Source organism: Erinaceus europaeus, chromosome 7 (genome assembly GCF_950295315.1).
Source record: "Erinaceus europaeus chromosome 7, mEriEur2.1, whole genome shotgun sequence".
In the NCBI taxonomy this organism is placed as follows: Eukaryota; Metazoa; Chordata; class Mammalia; order Eulipotyphla; family Erinaceidae; genus Erinaceus; species Erinaceus europaeus.
The window spans coordinates 7,271,820-7,290,035 of record NC_080168.1 but is presented as its reverse complement, the minus strand read 5'-3'; the positions used below and the strand labels follow the sequence as shown (position 1 = coordinate 7,290,035).

At 41.1% G+C, this 18,216-nt stretch overlaps 1 protein-coding gene across 3 annotated transcripts in view; it reads left to right on the top strand.

The window, feature by feature from the left end:
• Nucleotides 1-18,216, top strand: part of DOCK10 (dedicator of cytokinesis 10) — a 309,226-nt gene that overhangs the window by 226,423 nt on the left and 64,587 nt on the right. For all 3 annotated transcript variants that reach the window (XM_060193683.1, XM_060193682.1, XM_060193684.1), the window contains exons 19-28: nt 1,318-1,410; nt 2,192-2,315; nt 2,510-2,631; nt 3,020-3,106; nt 4,469-4,561; nt 5,674-5,794; nt 7,752-7,834; nt 11,559-11,672; nt 13,384-13,455; nt 15,240-15,386. In XM_060193683.1, coding sequence (XP_060049666.1) covers nt 1,318-1,410; nt 2,192-2,315; nt 2,510-2,631; nt 3,020-3,106; nt 4,469-4,561; nt 5,674-5,794; nt 7,752-7,834; nt 11,559-11,672; nt 13,384-13,455; nt 15,240-15,386 — 1,056 coding nt within the window. The remainder of the gene's footprint in view (nt 1-1,317; nt 1,411-2,191; nt 2,316-2,509; nt 2,632-3,019; nt 3,107-4,468; nt 4,562-5,673; nt 5,795-7,751; nt 7,835-11,558; nt 11,673-13,383; nt 13,456-15,239; nt 15,387-18,216) is intronic.

The following is an 18,216-nucleotide window of genomic DNA, read 5'->3' as shown; positions in this document are numbered from 1 at the left end:
GAGTCCCAGAGGTAGGATATCTCATGCAAAGTAGAGAAGAAGAATTCTTGAAAAGTCTTTTTTTTTTTTTGGGGGGGGGGGGGCTTGGTAGAATAATTTCTTTTTTTATTTTTTGTTTATTTAAAAAAAGAGACATCAACAAGACCATAGGATAAGAGGGATACAACTCCACACAATTCCCACCACCAGAACTCCATATCCCATCCCCTCCCCTGGTAGCTTTCCTATTCTTTATCCCTCTGGGAGTATGGACCCAAGGTCATTGTGGGATGCAGAAGGTGGAAGGTCTGGCTTCTGTAATTGCTTCCCCACTGAACCTAAATGTTGACTGGTAGATCCATACTCCCAGCCTGCCTCTCTCTTTCCCTAGTGGGGCAGGGCTCTGGGTAAGTGGAGCTCCAGGACACATTGGTGGGGTTGTCTGTCCAGGGAAGTCTGGTGGCATCCTGCTAGCATCTGGAACCTGATGGCTGAAAAGAAAGTTAACATACAAAGCCAAAAAATTGTTGACCAATCATGGACCTAAAGGCTAGAATAGTGAAGATGAAGAGTTGGAAGTCTTGAGACACTTTCAGCACCCACAGGTTCCCACAGCATTAGTATTGGGACCCAAATGACAGAGTGAAATGTGATATCAAGTAGAGAAAGGGGATGAGGAGGTGGCAGAGGGTTCCCCCAAAGCTGCTAGAGAAAGGATCTGGGGCATGAGTTCCAGGAAAGAGGAGCAATTTCAAGTGTGTGGGTGTTTCTTCCTTGCAGACCTAAGAATCACAGAGAGATCTGAGACACTGCAAAAGAAGGAGCTGAGGCCTCGTAAACGAGGGAGCCTTTCCAGCTAAATGATAGAAAATGCCCAGTCCTACCCCCAAACCTGATCAAGGACTGACACGTAACAGTAACTCACTAAGCAATGTGTGGAGCCAGGGGCCATCCCTGCCCTTCCAACCTGGCATTAAAGGTTAAGGGTCAACCTTGTGATCACCCTGGGCTGCGTGTCTGAAACTCTAGACCAGAGCAGGATTCCTATGCAATGATCAGAATCGAACCAATTACCTCTTCTTTCCTGGCCACCAAAAGCTAGGTAGTGAGCTGATTGAGGTGTTCTTTATTGATAAAATATCCACAGCCTGCATTAAAGCCTTCCAGTGTTCTTCAGTAGGTCAGGGGACTTGAAGTTTAATGACCTGTCAACTAAGGCTGGCAAATTCACAAAATGTGTCTTTATTCCCAGATCAGTGGCTGAAGAGCTGGGGTCATTTTTATGCTCAGGGTAAATGCCAGACTTGCATAATGATTCAACTCTTCCCTTTTCAACAGTGTATTTATGGAAAACCTGGAGGGCCCCTCTTCACCTCAGCTGCCTACACAGCAGTGCTGCACCACTCCCAGAATCCAGATTTCTCAGATGAGGTAAGGGCTAGGCCTCTCCTGCTCCCTGATCCTCCCCCTAGAGAGACAGGTGAGTAGCTCAAGATGTACACAATTATAAATACTTTCCCTAAACTGCACTGCAGACAAAGGACAGGCCTTGGCAGGTGTTCCATTAATGAAGGTTTAGAAATGACTTTCATTGGTAATCCAACATGGGTCTTTTGAAAGAGCTAGATTGCATGCCTGAATTACATCATTTACTACTGTCATATTGCTCAGCACTGTGCGTCTGAATTGCCAGGAGAATCTTATTAACATGCACATTCTAGTACCAGGTGTCTGGAGAGGAATGTAAGATCCTGCCTTTCTAATGAGCTCCGAAGTGATGGTTTTGTAAATGGACCATCTACTCACTTTGGGAAACAAGGACTTACTGTTGATTCAATTTAGAACCCTTGAGGATAGCTCCTCAACCCATGTCTTATTTACAACTATATGTATATACTTCTATGTTTATCTGTACACATGTGTGTCACATCTACATTCCAGTGACAGCAGTTACCTACTATGAAAAGCTGAGTATTCGAAATCTTCATTATTCACTGCAATAGATAGATTATTAAAAAATCAACATTGGAACACATTATTGTTAGCAGGCTGTGTCTTGAGAGTGAAACCCTTACAGATAACACTACTCAGCATTGTCCTAGATTTCAAATAAAGAAGTTTTTAAAGGCCAAGGTGTCTCTGCTTTCCCTTGCCCTGAACTTGTGCAAACAATTTAATCTCAGTTCAACTGTTGTTTCTCCCCCCCTTGCAGGTGAAAATTGAGCTACCGACACAACTCCATGAAAAGCATCATATTTTGTTTTCATTTTATCATGTCACCTGTGACATAAATGCAAAAGCTAACGCCAAAAAGAAGGAGGCTCTGGAAACATCAGGTAGTAACAGGGAACAGTCTCAGGTCATCTTTTTGTCATCTGTTTGGCCTGAGTTGGAAAAAGTGTTTTCAAAAACTCAGATTTCCTAGATGTTTCATCCAAGTTTTGTGTCTGTAAACAATGAATAGCTTTCTCTTGACTCCGCACCATGGAGGTCTGGGCTCAAAAAATTTTTCTCTGGTTTCTTTGCCTAGTTGGATATGCTTGGCTTCCTCTGATGAAACATGACCAGATAGCTTCTCAGGAGTACAACATCCCAGTAGTAGCCAGCCTGCCTCCCAACTATTTAAGCTTGCAAGATTCTACGAGTGGAAAGGTATTTCATGGTATATGATTACAGGGGGTCGGAGAGAATGACCTGAATTCAATGGCATGAGGTTCTGTTCTTTGTTCCATTGAAAGTGGCCTCACTGCAGTGGATGCACCCACAGTGGTTATGAATCACGTGAGGCCCCAATGTCTCAAATGCCTTCATTACCAGTAAAGAACAAAATGATCCCTTGATAACACCTAAGTCTCATTTACCCACATTGTTAAATGTACAAATGTGTTTGTATATTTAATTTTTTTATGCCTCTACAAACTCAGGAGTTTAATGTATCAGGATGGCAGATAACTATTAGCTCAACAGACTCTCACAAATTGCTACAGTGACAGTCATTCACTTGATTGATTGATTGATTGATTGATTATTTCTTTTGCAGCAGGGCGGGAGTGACATTAAATGGGTTGACAGTGGCAAACCACTCTTCAGAGTTTCTACATTTGTTGTTTCAACAGTGAATACTCAGGTGAGTGTGGTTGCCGTGCCAGCATCCTTAGCATATGGAATCACCATCTTATTAACGCCACCTGTTGATAAGAGAGGACTCACCATTCCATTGGTGTCAGAAGAAAAAAGTGATTGAGTGGGAGAATGTCAGTCTAAGATTTTATGATGGCCCCAGGAGAGAGATAATGGCCTTTGTTTCTTTTATTGAGATGGTGTTTGTTTACAAGACTGTATGTGGTTTAAGTGAAGCATCTTCTCTCTTTTTAAATTCTGACTTGTCACACCACCCTCAACATCCCATGAACCACAGAACAAAAGAAAAGAAAAGAAATAGATTTGTCACGATAGTATTATGCTTGGATTTCAGCTAGCTTCTAGTGGCAATCGCCAAGTGTTAGAAAGGTGGCATGTCTGTAGGGTCTGTAAACAGCTCACTTGGATAGTGTGTTGCTTTACCATGTGCGGGAAGCAGGTTAGAGCCTGGTCTCTGCAGCACCAGTAGAAGTTTCAGTGCTCTTGTCTCTTTCACTGTCTCTCTCTCCTATCAAATAAATAAATAAATACATGCTTTGACCTTTACCTTAAATCCAGTTCCCAGTCCCTTCCCCAACAGAAAAGGGTTCTTGGGCTCTGCCCCACTAGGGAAAGATAGAAACAAGCCAGGGGTATGGATCAACCTGCCAATGGCCATGTCTAGTGGAGAAGCAATTATAGAAGCCAGACCTTCCACTTTCTAGACCCAATAAAGAATTTTGGTTCATACTCCCAGAGAAGCAAACGTTAGGGTATGATAACTAAAGGCTTCTGAATTCCAATTCCATCAAGACCCAAAGAGAGAAGAGGGGGAAAATGGGGGATGTGGGGAGAGAAGGACGCTCAGCAGTAGGAAGTGTGACTGAAAAAGGAAGAGGAGGCAGGATCATAGGGAAAAAAGTAGGCAAACATATATAAATATAGATAGTTATAACAATAATAGTCAACCCCTATCTGTGATCTTGGGAGAACTACTCCTGTTCCTTGAACTCACAAACATGCTGTGTCATGTTGTTGCACACCTTTATGTCATTCTGCTTTTTGTTGAAGCACTGATCTACTTGGGCCATGTAGCTCTGCGGCAGTAATCGTGGTGAGTTCTGTCATAGCTCAGAGAAAAGGACCAGATTTTCCCTGTCCACTACTCCATCTTTACTGCTCAGGCTTTGGAGTTGAACCTCCTAAATGGTGCCACAGGGGTGGGCGGTGATAAAAACTGTCACACTGCTTCCTGAGAAAGCTCTTCTACCGGAAGCAACAGTGCTACAGACATGCTCACCTCCCATCATGATAATTGCTGACACAGCTAGCATTTCACTAGAAATAAATCTTTCTCTTGCTCTTCCAGGATCCTCGTGTGAATGCATTTTTCCAACAGTGCCAAAAAAGAGAAAAAGATATGTCTCAGTCACCTACCTCGAATTTTGTCCGCTCCTGTAAGGTAATCACACCATTCTGGGTGTCCGTGGTCGACCAGGCAGGAATAGGCCCAAGACAGCTTTATGTTTTCCATTGAGATGATAGTTATTGAAGATGTTGACATGCCTCGTCAATTCAGAGAGTTATAGATTCCATTTTATAATTCCTGAATGTTTTTTTAAATACTTTTATTGAGGCGGGAATTAATGATTTGCAGTAAATACAATTGCTGGTACTTGTGTATAAGTTTTCATTTTTCTGCAAAACACCTTCCTTCACTCCAGCCCAAGTGCTCCTCCACCATCGAGCTCCAGAACCTGAAGGCCCCCTCTGTTCCTCACCCAGAATCCTTTACTTCAGCGCAGTACACCAAGCCCAGTCCAAGTTGTACTTTGTATTCCCTCTTTCTGTTCTTATTTCTCAACTTCTGTCCCATGAGTGAGATTATCCTATATTCATCCTTCTTTACCTGGCTTTTTCTTTTTTTATCTTCAGGTTTAAAAGCAAGCAAATATTAGTCTTTTCAAAAGAAAATTAAATTGAAATCAGATTCAGTTGATGTTGTATGCAATACTGTGGAATGAACCAAGGACCTCACCTCAGACGTTGGGATACTGTCAAATGACTCTCCCTTGCCCTGCTCAATTTTCTCATTTTACATACTTAGAAAGGAGGGAGAAAAGGGAGGAGGGAGAGAGGGGAGGAGGGAGAGAGGGGAGAAGGGAAAAAGGGGATGAGGGAGAGAGGGAGAGGGAGAGGGAGAGGGAGAGGGAGAGAGAGAGAGAGAGAGAGAGAGAAAGAGAGACTGAGACTGTTGCAATGCTCCATCATCCATGGAACCTTCAAATATGCTGGGGATTCAACTCAGGTCCCCTCCACCAGTCTCTACTCCATTCACAGGCTCCACTCCTTTTACTAACGAAGCTGTCTCCTAAACCTGAACCAATGGATCTTAAACCACATGCTTGCAATATTATCCCCATGTCTATGTCTATGCTCAATGCAATGAAGAATAAAGCCAGATAAAAAGGAGAACTGATGCATTCATATGCCGGCTATAAGAAATAGCAGCAGAATGTGCTGTAAAACTAACCGGTGTCCTTTCCTCTACCTACCCTCCCCAACACATTCTAGAACTTACTGAATGTGGAAAAGATTCAAGCAATCATGAGCTTCCTGCCTATCATCTTGAATCAGCTCTTCAAGGTTCTGGTGCAGAACGAGGAAGATGAAATCAATACAACGGTGACCAGGTGTGCATGACTCAGCCTGAGGAGAGGAGACCGTGTGACCTGTGACCTCACAGAACTTTGATGATCACTGAACAGCGACCTGACTGACGTATTCTTGCTTTTCCTTAGAATGCCATGTCGGACATAAGTATTTCTCACTCTTGAATTCTTAGCTTCTATAGTCAGCTGTTATTAACACTAGAGAAAATGTTTAGTCCTTTTTTTTTTTTTTTTATAAAATCCTGCTTTTGAAATAAAGTTGATGTCTAGATGATGGTAGAAGCATATGCAGTTTGTGAGAAATACTGGATATCTCAAGTAATATTTATATAGTTTATTACCGTGACAATGCCCTGCCCAACTCTGGAGCACTGTCACAATATAGAGGGTCAAGATGCAAAGCATACCCATCCCTAAGCTCTCTCTCCTGGTGTTTCATCACCCTATGACCTTAATCACTCAAAACCACTGAGATGTTCCCCCACCCCTAAAATGTTGTCATTTATAGAAATCTAAACATGGGAGCCAGGCAGTGGTGCACCCAGTTAAGCATGTATATCACCATGCTCAGGGATCCGGGTTGGACCACCCGCCTATAGGGAGGAACTTCAAAGCGACAAAGCAGGTCTGCAGATCTCTCTCTCCCTCTCCCTCTCCCTCTCTCACCTCTCCCCTCTCTCCCTCTCTCCCTCTCCCTCTCCTCTCTCCCTCTCCTCTCCCTCTCTCCCCCTCTCCTCTCTCCCTCTCCCTCTCCCTCTCTCCCTCTCTCCCTCTCCCCCTCTCCCCCTCTCCCTCTCTCCCTCTCCCCCTCTCCCTCTCTTCTCCTCCCCCTCCCCCTCTCCCTCTCTCCCCCTACCCCTCCTCCTCCCCCTCTCTCCCTCTCCCCCCTCTCCCCCTCTCCCCCTCCCCCTCTCCCCTCTCCCCCTCTCCCCCTCCCCTCTCCCCCCCTCCCCCTCTCCCCCTCCCCCTCTCCCCCTCCCCCTCTCTCCCTCTCTCCCTCTCCCTCTCTCCCTCTCCCCTCTCTCCCCCTCCCTCTCTCCCCTCCTCCCCCTCCTCTCCCCTCTTCCTCCCTCATCCCCCTCCCTCTCCCCTCTCTCCCCTCCCCTCCCCCTCCCCCCCTCCCCCTCTCCCTCTCCCTCTCCCTCTCCCTCTCCCTCTCCCTGTCCTGTCAAATAAAACAGAAAAAAGACAGAAAGAAATGGCTTCCAGACAGGGGTAGATAACATGTTGAAAGACACCTGGATGTTTTCAGTTGGGGTCAGATTTTGTGGGGCAATCTACCAGTTCTAGAAACAGCCAGTTCGTTTTCAGATAAACTAACCCTAACTCTGCCTCCACTGATGCTTCTTTTCAGCATGAGTAAGTGTGCTGACAAGACTTCTAAATATCTCAGCTGATAGCTCTCCTGAAATTCTGAGGTCTCCCTAAGCACCCCAGCTATGGAAGAATTAATGTAAATAAGCTAATGTGGGAAGAAAAATCTCTCCAGAGATTAGATTCTCACCCTGCTTCTTGAAACCAAATCCCAGCTAAGAAAAATCAAATGCAAACCGGCATCTTAACCTTAGTCATTTTTTCCATAAACACGTAGATTGCCTGTTAGTCAACAGCAAACTTATCAAAGAAAAAGTGTGAGAATTCATAGAGGTTAACCATCTTGAGTTTTCACAAGGCATTCAACATATTAAGAAACACAGAGACCACATTAGTACCTTGGACTTGATGGGGGTGGAGGGCAGTGTCTTCAGTGTGACATTATTAACACAAGACACGGCTTACATCTTCATGTTCAGAGATTGGATATGGCTAGCCGGTGTGATCCGTGTTAAATGGCCAGTATGGAGGGACAAGGGGAACAAGAAGGGAGGTGAAATTGGTTCTTTCTTTGAGTCAGCACCTATTAAGTATCCCATTTGTCAAGCACTCTAGTGACGTCCCAAGTGGTCTTTTCCTGCCATCTCCAGGAAAGGCACTGAACAGCTTTGTTTTTCCAGGGTTTGACTGACATTGTGGCCAAGTGCCATGAGGAGCAGCTGGAGCACTCGGTCCAGTCATACATTAAGGTATGAAATTGCCCCCTTGGACAAGAGTCACGCCCCCCCACCACCCAGTTGCTCTATGTAGCTTGCCTCATTTCCCGTCTGCAGCAAGTGGGAAGTCTCTCCCCTTTAACTGGACAGCACCAACACAGAAATCAATCCTCTGTTGCTTAAATGTATAGCATAATGTGTACATGTACAAATGAATCTTTATATGGGCCAAGACAACAAACCAAGAGGAGAGAACTTATGTATGATCCGTCTGCAGTCTGCTTACAATAAATGAAATTCTTCTGACGATCTATAGAAAGTTTTTAGTTTAGGTTTTTTTCTCCCCCCCCCCCCCCCGTTAGTTTGTTGAATGCTCTCTGTTTCTTCTGTAATGTTTCTCTTAGTTCTTTTTACTGTTTTCTCAGGCATTATTTCATTTTCCCAGTTACTGTATATTTGTACCTGCCTCTGGTATGTTAAGTCCTTTTTCCTTTAGCATGAAGTACTAGCCCGTTCCATCCATGTGCACTGCTTCTCCTGGTGGTCTTTGTCTGGTGTTCACTTGAATGTGTCTCTCTTCTCATTGTCATTTGGCCTGTGAATTAATGCCACTGAACTTGGGATGATATTTGCTCTGTATTGATCCTGCCTGAATGTCATCTTCACCAATGTAAAGAAAGAAAGCCATCCAGCTAAAATCAGAAGTGCTTTATAAAATTTGATGATACTCAAAGGAGCCACATTTCTATTTTTCCTGTTCATAAGTTAAATTTTTGATACATAGACTTTTAATTAATTAAGAAGACAAATTCCAGGGACATACAGAAGCAGATATATCTTCCTGTATTTTAAATGTCTCAGAAGTGACTGGAGAATAATTCGGGGTCTTTTTATACTAGAACCTTATACAAGAAATGCTCCTAGGATATTGTTCAGAATTTCATTCTAGAGCAGAAATGGGGAATCTTTTTTCTGCCGTATGTATATTTATATCATCATTCATGGGTCCTACAAAACCATCAACTTAAAAATTAACTTAATGTTACTATGTAAAAAGCTTCAGTTGCCTTGGAAGTGCCAGACCAAATTATTTCATTGGACTGGACCCATCCAGGAGTTCCAAAGTCAACTCCTGAAACACCGTCAATCAGAGGTTTTCTTACAGTTTATATTTATATAATCTCTACTTGCTAAAAAATGCTAGTTATCTTCTCAATACCTAATTATGAGTATGTACCCTTTTTTTAAATAGCCCATATGCCAAAAATAGTTACAGCCCAATAATGTCTCTATGATATGATTTTACCCCATAAGAGCTACATTTCAGGGGACCTGGTGGTAGCACACTATGTTAAGCAAACATGGCAGTTTGAGCCCCCAATTCCCCACCTGCAGCAGGGGCTGGGGTCACTTCACAAGCGGTAAAGCAGGTCTGCAGATGTCTCTCTTTCTCTCCCTTTCTCTATCTTCCCCTCCTCTCTTGATTTCTCTCTGTCCTATCCAACAACAACAGCAATGGCAAAAATAACACCAACAAGGGCAACAAAATGGGGAAAATGGCCTCCAGGAGCAGGGGATTCATAGTGCAGGCACTGAGCCCCAGAGATAACCCTGAAAACCACATTTAAATTGCAGAACCCCAGTTCCACCTACTGTGTCCTTTAGTTTTCTCTATGTTTAAGGTAGTCAGGGCTTACTTTTGCAGAATCTTGGTTTAATTCTCCATTCAACACCATCGCTGATGGAGCCTTCTCCCCTCTAATGCTTGGATCAAAGAGACTGGGAGAACAAAATTACCCAGCCCATAGTATGAACAGACATCTATATTTCAGTACAAGTATTATTTACCTTGTTCCAAGAGAATCATTGAAAATGTATATTAAAGTCCCACTAGTTCTTTCTGCGAACCCTGAGTCAGCTATCAGGGTTCTATCTGTGATATGCTAGGAGATATGTATTCAACCTGATTTGGCCTTTATTTATAACCAAACTGCTTCAAATAACCTGATGAGACCATCTGACTTAGTGTATTCATGATTACTTATTAGTTTTCTTCAGTGGTTCAGTTGTACCTATCTGGAAAATCAAACTGATGAGAGTTTCTAAAGATGTTTTAAAAACATATTTTCACATACACAAAATAAATATTGTCAGATAAATACAACCATCTGGAGTTTCCTCCTGGAAAGTGCATTAAGCTAGCAAGTGGGAAATTAAATTCTAGTCAAGGTTCAATAATAAACTTGAGCAATCAGACTTTCTTAACTGTGTTGGGATGGGAGGAACTAGATGAATATCCAAATCTTTGATTTTTCTGATTGGACTGTTCTCATAAATGGCTGACAGCCTCACCTTCACCAAGGGTTCCGACATTTTTGCCCTCAGTGGGAAGAGAAATACTCTGTAACATATAAACAGATATTAGGCTCCTTCCCTGAGAGTATAATGTAAACTTAATACTGCTACCAAAACTTTGATGTCCTTGAAAGATATGATATATGAAAAGTTGACAATTATGGAGAAGTAAACTAAATACCATCTCAAGTTCAGTGGTACTGACTGCTACTCACTCATTCCATTTATAAAATCCAAAATGCACACACACAGTATGTCTTTTCTTTCAGTGATGTATGTCTACATTCAATCTAATTACCTGCCATGGTTTAAATCACTTCATGATGCCAACATGTTTGAGCCAACATGTAAAACTGAAAATACTTCAGAGTGAATTTCAATGCCCTTGTGGCTGAATAACTGTGCTTGAGATTAGCTAGTTCACAGATTGTCCTCAAATAGTTATAACTCAGAGGAGAAGGTTCACAGTACTCTTGATTCTAGCCAGCTTTGTGCAGTTACTAGCTTTGTCTTTTTCCTTTGGAGCAAATTTGGAGAAGGTGGACCCCATTCAGATGATTTGTAAAATATGCTATGAAGGTCAAAGATCTCAGTGTGGATATGCTCTGCTTTGAGCAAGTTTCTTGTCTGCCTTTGCTCTTGATTATAATGAAGTCTGAATTGTGAATATTATAAAGAACTGATCTTCCTTGAAGCAAACCTGGCTGATAAGTAAAATATTATAATACATCAATAAGCATTCCTGCTTGAAATACATGTGCCTGAGTGATACTGATCTTTCGATCTATGAATACTGGAAAGGGATCCATTACGTGCACTTGGTGGTACATGCCCAAACCAATCTTTTGATATAAACAAATGAGCATCATTTGTTATCTTATTAAGGCCAGTGTTCATGGACCCTGTGTTAGTTGTATCTAAGCATGAGACCCCAGAGTCTGGGCTTGTGGGGAGCTCACCTACTGGCCTCGGGAAGACACCTGCTTCCCCACTTGGCTATTTGAGTGGGTGCTCTACCCTTTCAGGATGAAGAATTGCTACCATGCCACCCGTTACCAGTGGAAGAAGAATGGGAAATGTGTCCTAAGTAGGTGGATCCACACCCTCCATGTCTCCTTGAACCTTCTAAAATGGCTCTCCTACTCCCCTTGATTTAATTTTTAAAAAGAGAGAGAGAGAGAAAGAGTTTCAAGGAGAGCTAAGGTGAGCCGGGCCCTACCTGTACAAAGCCCTAAGTAGGAACAGGTATGTACTACACTGATCATTGGGCCTCCGTGTATTTCATGGCAAAATCCAGCATGAGCAGAAAATTTTGAGATATGAGTTGTTGCCTTTTGTAATGTTTGAGGCTTTGACTTTTGAAGTGTTTAACTTGTTTCCCCTTTTTTTGGATTGTCTTCAGTTTGTGTTCAAGACTAGGACATGCAAAGAGAGGACCATACATGAGGAACTGGCTAAGAATGTGACTGGTCTTTTGAAATCAAATGACTCAACAACAGTAAAGCATGTCTTAAAGGTAAGGAATCCAAAGATGGCCCTTTAATTGCTGGCACTGGGGTAAAAAACTTTGGTGTGATATTTTTTGACGGTTTCTTTTATAGTTTCTAGCAAAAGCATAATATTAAAATTGTAGACTATGAGACTATTCAGCAAAAGGTATAAATAACCACATAAAAGATTGCCTTAATAAATAGAATGAGGGCTGGTTAAGCACAGGTGGTGCAAAGCATTGTGCTACTGCCCGACTCCTAAAGACAATTTTAACAGTGCCCCTTGTCTTGACTAAATATTTCATGATTTTTATTTTTATGTTAAGTAATCATTTCTATTACCTTTTACTAAGAAACCACTCCTTTATTAAGCCAAAACTGCGTTTTTAAAGCTTAAAGCCTCTTCTATTTTTTAGTCATAACTAGGACTGCATTATCAAATGTTGTCTGCTTCATGGATTGTATCATACTAAAACAGGAGAGAATTTAAATGTTCATCAACAATAGAGCAAATAAGTAAATTGTGGTTATGTATAGGTTGTCAGAAAAGTCAGGATGTATATTTGTATATATTTCTTTGCAAAAAAAAAAAATGCAACAGAATTTTTTTTGACAACCCAAGGCATTCTCTGGGGAGAATAGGAGACCCACAGCCATATGACTCAGGACAAACAAGCCTCAAAACAGAATGTTTTGAATGAAAAAAGACAATCACAGGGGAAAGTGCATGGTAGTGCAGCTGGATAAGCGCACATTGTGTGAAGTGCACTCACTGGCAGCGTTAAGGATCCCGGTTCGAGCCCCCAGCTCCCCACCTGCAGGGGGTCGCTTCACAAGCGGTGAAGCAGGTCTGCAGGTGTCTATCTTGCTCTCCTCCTCCCTGTCTTCCCCTCCTCTCTTGATTTCTCTCTGTCCTATCCAACAACAGTGATAACAACAATAACAACAAGGGCAACAAAAATGGGGGGAAAATGGCCTCCAGGAGTAGTAGACTCATAGTGTAGGCACCAAACCCCAGTGATAACCCTGGAGGCAAAAAAAAAATAAAAAAGCCATTTACAGGAGAATACACACAGGGTGCTCCAGTATAAAATTCAGTGGCAGACAAAGCTAAATAATTGCTTCAATGTGTAATATTGGCACCAAAATTGGTATGCAGCTATATCTACTGAATAAAATGAATGAGAAGATTCATAAGGAAACTTTAAACAAATAATTTGCTCACACAAGAGTTATTTGACATTAGCAAACTTGTATTAAGGGAATGATTGGCAATGATTTTTATTCAAAATTAATTAGTTACTTAAATAGTTTTGTTAAAGTTAAGTTGAGTTTAAGTAACAAATCAGTCATACCTCTTTCATACCTTATTTTAGTTTAAAATTCTTCAAGATGGGCTGGGGAGATACCATAATGCTTGTGCAAAAATACTTTCATGCCTCGGGTTCTGAAGTTCCAAATTCATTCCCAGCACCACCATTAGCCAGAGCCGAGCAGTGCTCTACTAATAAACAAACAAAGTCATAAATAAATAAAAGTCTTGAAGATTGAACTGTCTGACACTTACTTCCACCACTGGAATGTTGATAAAGATTACACTAACAAAGCAGAAAAGATAATAGTGCTTAAATAATACGTTTTTTAAAATAAAGAGTTTTATTATTATATGTTGCAAAGGAAAGAGTTGTCATCGTTTTACCATAAAAGAATTGAGTTTTCATTTTCTTTTTCTCACAGCACTCCTGGTTCTTCTTTGCAATTATTCTAAAATCAATGGCACAGCACTTGATTGAAACAAATAAAATCCAGGTAGGATCGTTGGTAATTTAATCCCCTTCAGATATGTTAATGAATGTGCTGTCATTGGCGGCAGTTTTTATTTTCTTAATACACCTTAGCAACTTATGCTAATTTCTTCTTACGTAGGAGGAATGGTTGTGTTTCAAGTACAGAGCCATCAGATTTAAGTGTCAGGAAAAAAATTAGAAGTACAAGGAGTTACAAACGAAGAGAGGGATAGGCAGAGGACAAAAAGATCTGATGTCTATGAGAGGAAATGGAGAAGGGTGGAAGTTTGGCTCAGAAGAGGCTTGTAGGGGGAATTCTTTTTGCTGGGCCAACAGTTTGGGTGCAAAGTAGGTTCATTAGAAGAGCCTGCACTAGGCAAATGGTCTGACTTTGGGACCTCTGCACACTTAATTACTTATGCTTGGAACTGCCTTGGAAGAGGACAATCAAGATGTGAATACTAGAGTGGATTCAGATGAACTGCCACTCCCGGGCTTCTCAGACAAGTTTGTCATGTGGAAACGTCTGAGCTGTACACAGCCATGGCTGCCACAGTGCACATAGTACAACACCTACCGTGCGTGTTGGTAAATCTGCTCCTCCATTATTTTACCGTAAAATAACCAAGTCTTCATCTCTTCTTGAAAGGACAAAACTGGAGGGAGTCATGTAAACAAAGTAACTCAGAAGGAATGGTCTCAGTCGTAGGTGGGACTGAGAGATGAAGCCATGGATAACAGAGGGTGAAATCTCAGTAGACTTTGGTCTATCACAGTAGAGACATGGACTCGGGAGGAGGAGGGTGTTGTTACAAAGGACAGGGACTGAGGATCTAGTACCATGTGGTAGAGGAGAATAATGATTAGGTGGGGAACAAGGTATGCTGACATCTAGCTTGGGGTAACCCTGTGACAACAGCCCTCAGTAAAGTAGTGGTGAAAATGGAAAAAAAAAATTAAAACAACAAAGGACCAATTTCAGGACCTGGGAAAGGGGAGTGGCCTTTGGTGTCGCAGAGAAGTTTTATTGACTGTGTGCCCTGCAATCTCATAGGCAAGTCATTTTGTACCTGGGGTTAACATTTCTTGATTATAAATTCTCCCTGATGCCTGCTATAGTGGACACCATGGAGTTGAGACTACTTGGAATCACTACTTATAAAACATTCATTCTAATAACTGGATTTGCCCAGACATTCATTCATTGATTTCTTATAGCCAATTATTGGAGGAGTTCTAATTTCAAGAATGAAAATAGTTTATTTTAAAATTAGCTAAGCATCAGAGGTCCCAGATTCAATTTCCAGCACCACCACAAGCCAGAGTTGAGCAGTGTTCTGGTAAAACAAAAGACATATAGCAAAATAAAATTAACTTAAAAACTATATGTCAGAAAATCATAAATAAACCATCTGTAGTAGTACTGTTAGTAGTCGGAATATACCTGAATAAACCATAAGCTATAATCTTGAATAAGCCACTAGTATTAGCAATATTTAATAAACTATTAATTCCAGTATTTTCCTGAAAGTGAGTGCAGGGGAGTTATACATATTCTATTGAATGCATTTCTATTATACTGTTGGAATACTTAGCAGTTTGTTTGTTCTAGTTTACCCTTCAGTGAAAAGGTTATTTGCCAAAACAGAAGAAAGCATGAGACACATGTATGACCCTGAAATTAAAAATTTCTGTCTTATAGCTTCCAAGTTTTCAGAAGGACTTTTTGTTTGACCAGTTCATTTTTTCCAAAATTCCAGTGTTTCACATGTCACATTAGAAATGAATGATCTCTTCTTTCCTTAGCTTTCTCGAGCTCAACGTTTTCCTGAATCTTACCAAAATGAACTGGACAATCTTGTAATGATCCTGTCTGACCATGTGATCTGGAAATACAAAGATGCACTTGAAGAAACAAGAAGAGCAAACCAAAGTGTTGCCAGGTTCCTTAAGGTATGATTTTATACAAGTCCCATGAGAGAGGATATGAGATATTCTAATTGTGAATCAATTCACATCTTCATTTATGATGAAAGGTCAAAGCTAACTCTATCAGATAAATATTTTCATCTGTATATCTTTCCTGCCTGAAATACTTTAAAAAATTTTTATTTATAAAAAGGAAACACTGACAGAAGCCATACGATAAGAGGGGCACAACTCCACACAATTCCCACCACCAGAACTCCGCATCCCATCCCCTCCCCTGATAGCTTCCCTATTCTTATTTATTTATTTATTTATTTATTTGTTTGTTTGTTTATTTATTTATAAAAAAGGAAACATTGGCGAAACCATAGGATAAGAGGGGTACATCTCCACACAGTTCCCACCACCAGAACTCCGCATCCCATCCCCTCTCCTGATAGCTTTTCTATTCTTTAACCTGCTGGGAGTATGGACCCAAAATCATTGTGGGGTGCAGAAGGTGGAAGGTCTGGCTTCTGTAACTGCTTCCCCACTGAAAAATGGGCACTAACAGGTCAATCCATACTCCCAGCCTACCTCTTTTTAAGTATTTTTTTTTCAATTTGCAGTCTCCTACAACAGAGGCAAATGTTAGATAAAACTGCTTATTTGAATGTTTTCCTATGGGAATACTTTTAAATATTTTGAAAGATAAATAGGAACACTTTGAAGGAGAAACTGTACTGTAGCAATATGATTCCCTCTAGCATTTCTGCCTCTGAAGTAATGCTGCAAATTGGCTATAATTTTAACAATGATGTCAAATAGCCACTTTGGGGAGATTTAGCGTTTTTGTTATTTATCTCCAGGCTCTTTTTCTACACAACAAAAATGTTAGGTACTTAGCACATAGAAGAAAGATTATCAGGTAATGGTGGCACAAGTGGTTTTGAGAGAGGGAACAAATTGACAAGTGATGGACAAATATGGTCTCTAAGATACATCACACAGGCTGAAAATTGAATTCATTATTAAATTTAGAGTTTATAAAGGGAAACATCAATATATTCTACGGTATTATGAAAATCCATCACACACACATTGTTTTAAAGTTGACTTTTTAATGACATTTAGTTGACAGAGAAAATTATAGAAATACTTTGTAAAGTTTATTCGACAAGTCACTTGAACTAGAAGAGAAAAATAAGGGGGAAAGAGAGGAAGTAAGTTTTTTATGTAAAACTAGATGTAGTCATTTGACCTGGCATCTGTGCATTGATGAACTTTGAGCTTTTTGGGGGAGTGCTCAAGTGATGTTGGTAGTATAAATCTAATATAATCCCAGGAATTTGGTAATAGTCATTTCCTGGATTAGGACTTTTTACCTCCATTGATTACTTAGCTTCATATTAGTAAGCAAATACTGCTGTTGAGCTAGTTGTCATTGTAATAGTCTCAATGTGTTGGCTGTATTCAAAAAATGAAAGAATAATGTGTCTGGGTTAGGCTGTGAAATCATCCAGGGTTGGGCTGACAAGACAGCTCATGAGAGAAGGCCATGCTAAAACCAAGACCCCGGTGATAACCCTGATGGAAAAAAAAATAAAGAAAAAGAATTAGTTTCCATTGAGATCACCTGTGAAAAAAGTTGTGAGTGGTACATAAAGAAGCATCTAACATAAACATAGGCAGAAAGTGAGAAGAAAAAGAAAAGAAAAAAATTTAAAAGGCAGGACATATATGGGGAAATGAAGGACACCCAGGGTCTTTTTGTGCAGCTTGGGGTTTCATAACTTATCCTGACCTGATCATAGAATAAATTATCATGGGGCCAGGCGGGAGCACAGTGGGTTAAACTCTCAGGGCAGGAAGTGCAAGGAATGGCTCAAGGTTCTCCATTTGAGCCCCTGGCCCCCACCTGCAGGAGGGGTTGCTTCATAAGCGGTGAAGCAGGTCTGCAGGTGTCTATCTTTCTCTCCCCCTCTCTGTCTTCCCCTCCTCTCTCCATTTCTCTTTGTCCTATCCAACAACAATGACAACAATAACAACAACAACAATAAACAATAAGGGCAGCAAAAGGGGAAAAAAATAGCCTCCAGGAGCAGTGGATTCATAGTGCAGGCACTGAGCCCCAACAATGACCATGGAGGCAAAAAAATAAAAATAAATAAATCATCATTGCCTTCATACTTGGTGAAATAAAATGAACTTTTTTTTTCTTTGCAAAAGATATTTTCACATGCAATTTCAAATGGGAGGGGAGGTAGTTCCTTAAACCACACTGAGAAAATGTTTGGTGTGGTTGAAGTTTTCCTCTAAAGTCTGCAAGCTTTATCTGCAGAGAGTCCAACGCACAACGTCTTGAGCTTTGCAAGCCAGACATCCTCTACCACAACGACACAGCTCAGCCATTACAGTACCAAAACAACCACAGGCCCTGTGCAGTAGACAGTGCAAATGACAGCATGTGCCTGTGTTCCAATAAAACTTTATTTGCAAAAATAAAAAGTAGATTAGTTTTCAGCCTATGGGCTATAGCTTTCCAAAACACCCTATAGATAATCTTCCATTAATATAAGAGGCTCTTATATGTGCTCTGTCGGATGAGATACCACTTGGCCCCCAAATCTATTACTTTCTTAAGACTCAAACTCAGAGTTTGACAGCAGACTATGAGCAATTCATTGATAGAAATTTCGGGATCTCAGACCAAGAAGATGACTCAGTGGATTACATGCAGGACTTACATGCCTGAGGCCCCAGGTTAAATCCTTGGGCATGTGGATATGATGGAACTGTGTGGTTACTCCCTTTGGCCTCTCTGTCTCTGTCTTTCTCTCATTCTTACTCTTCCTAAAAGTAAATAAATCCTTCC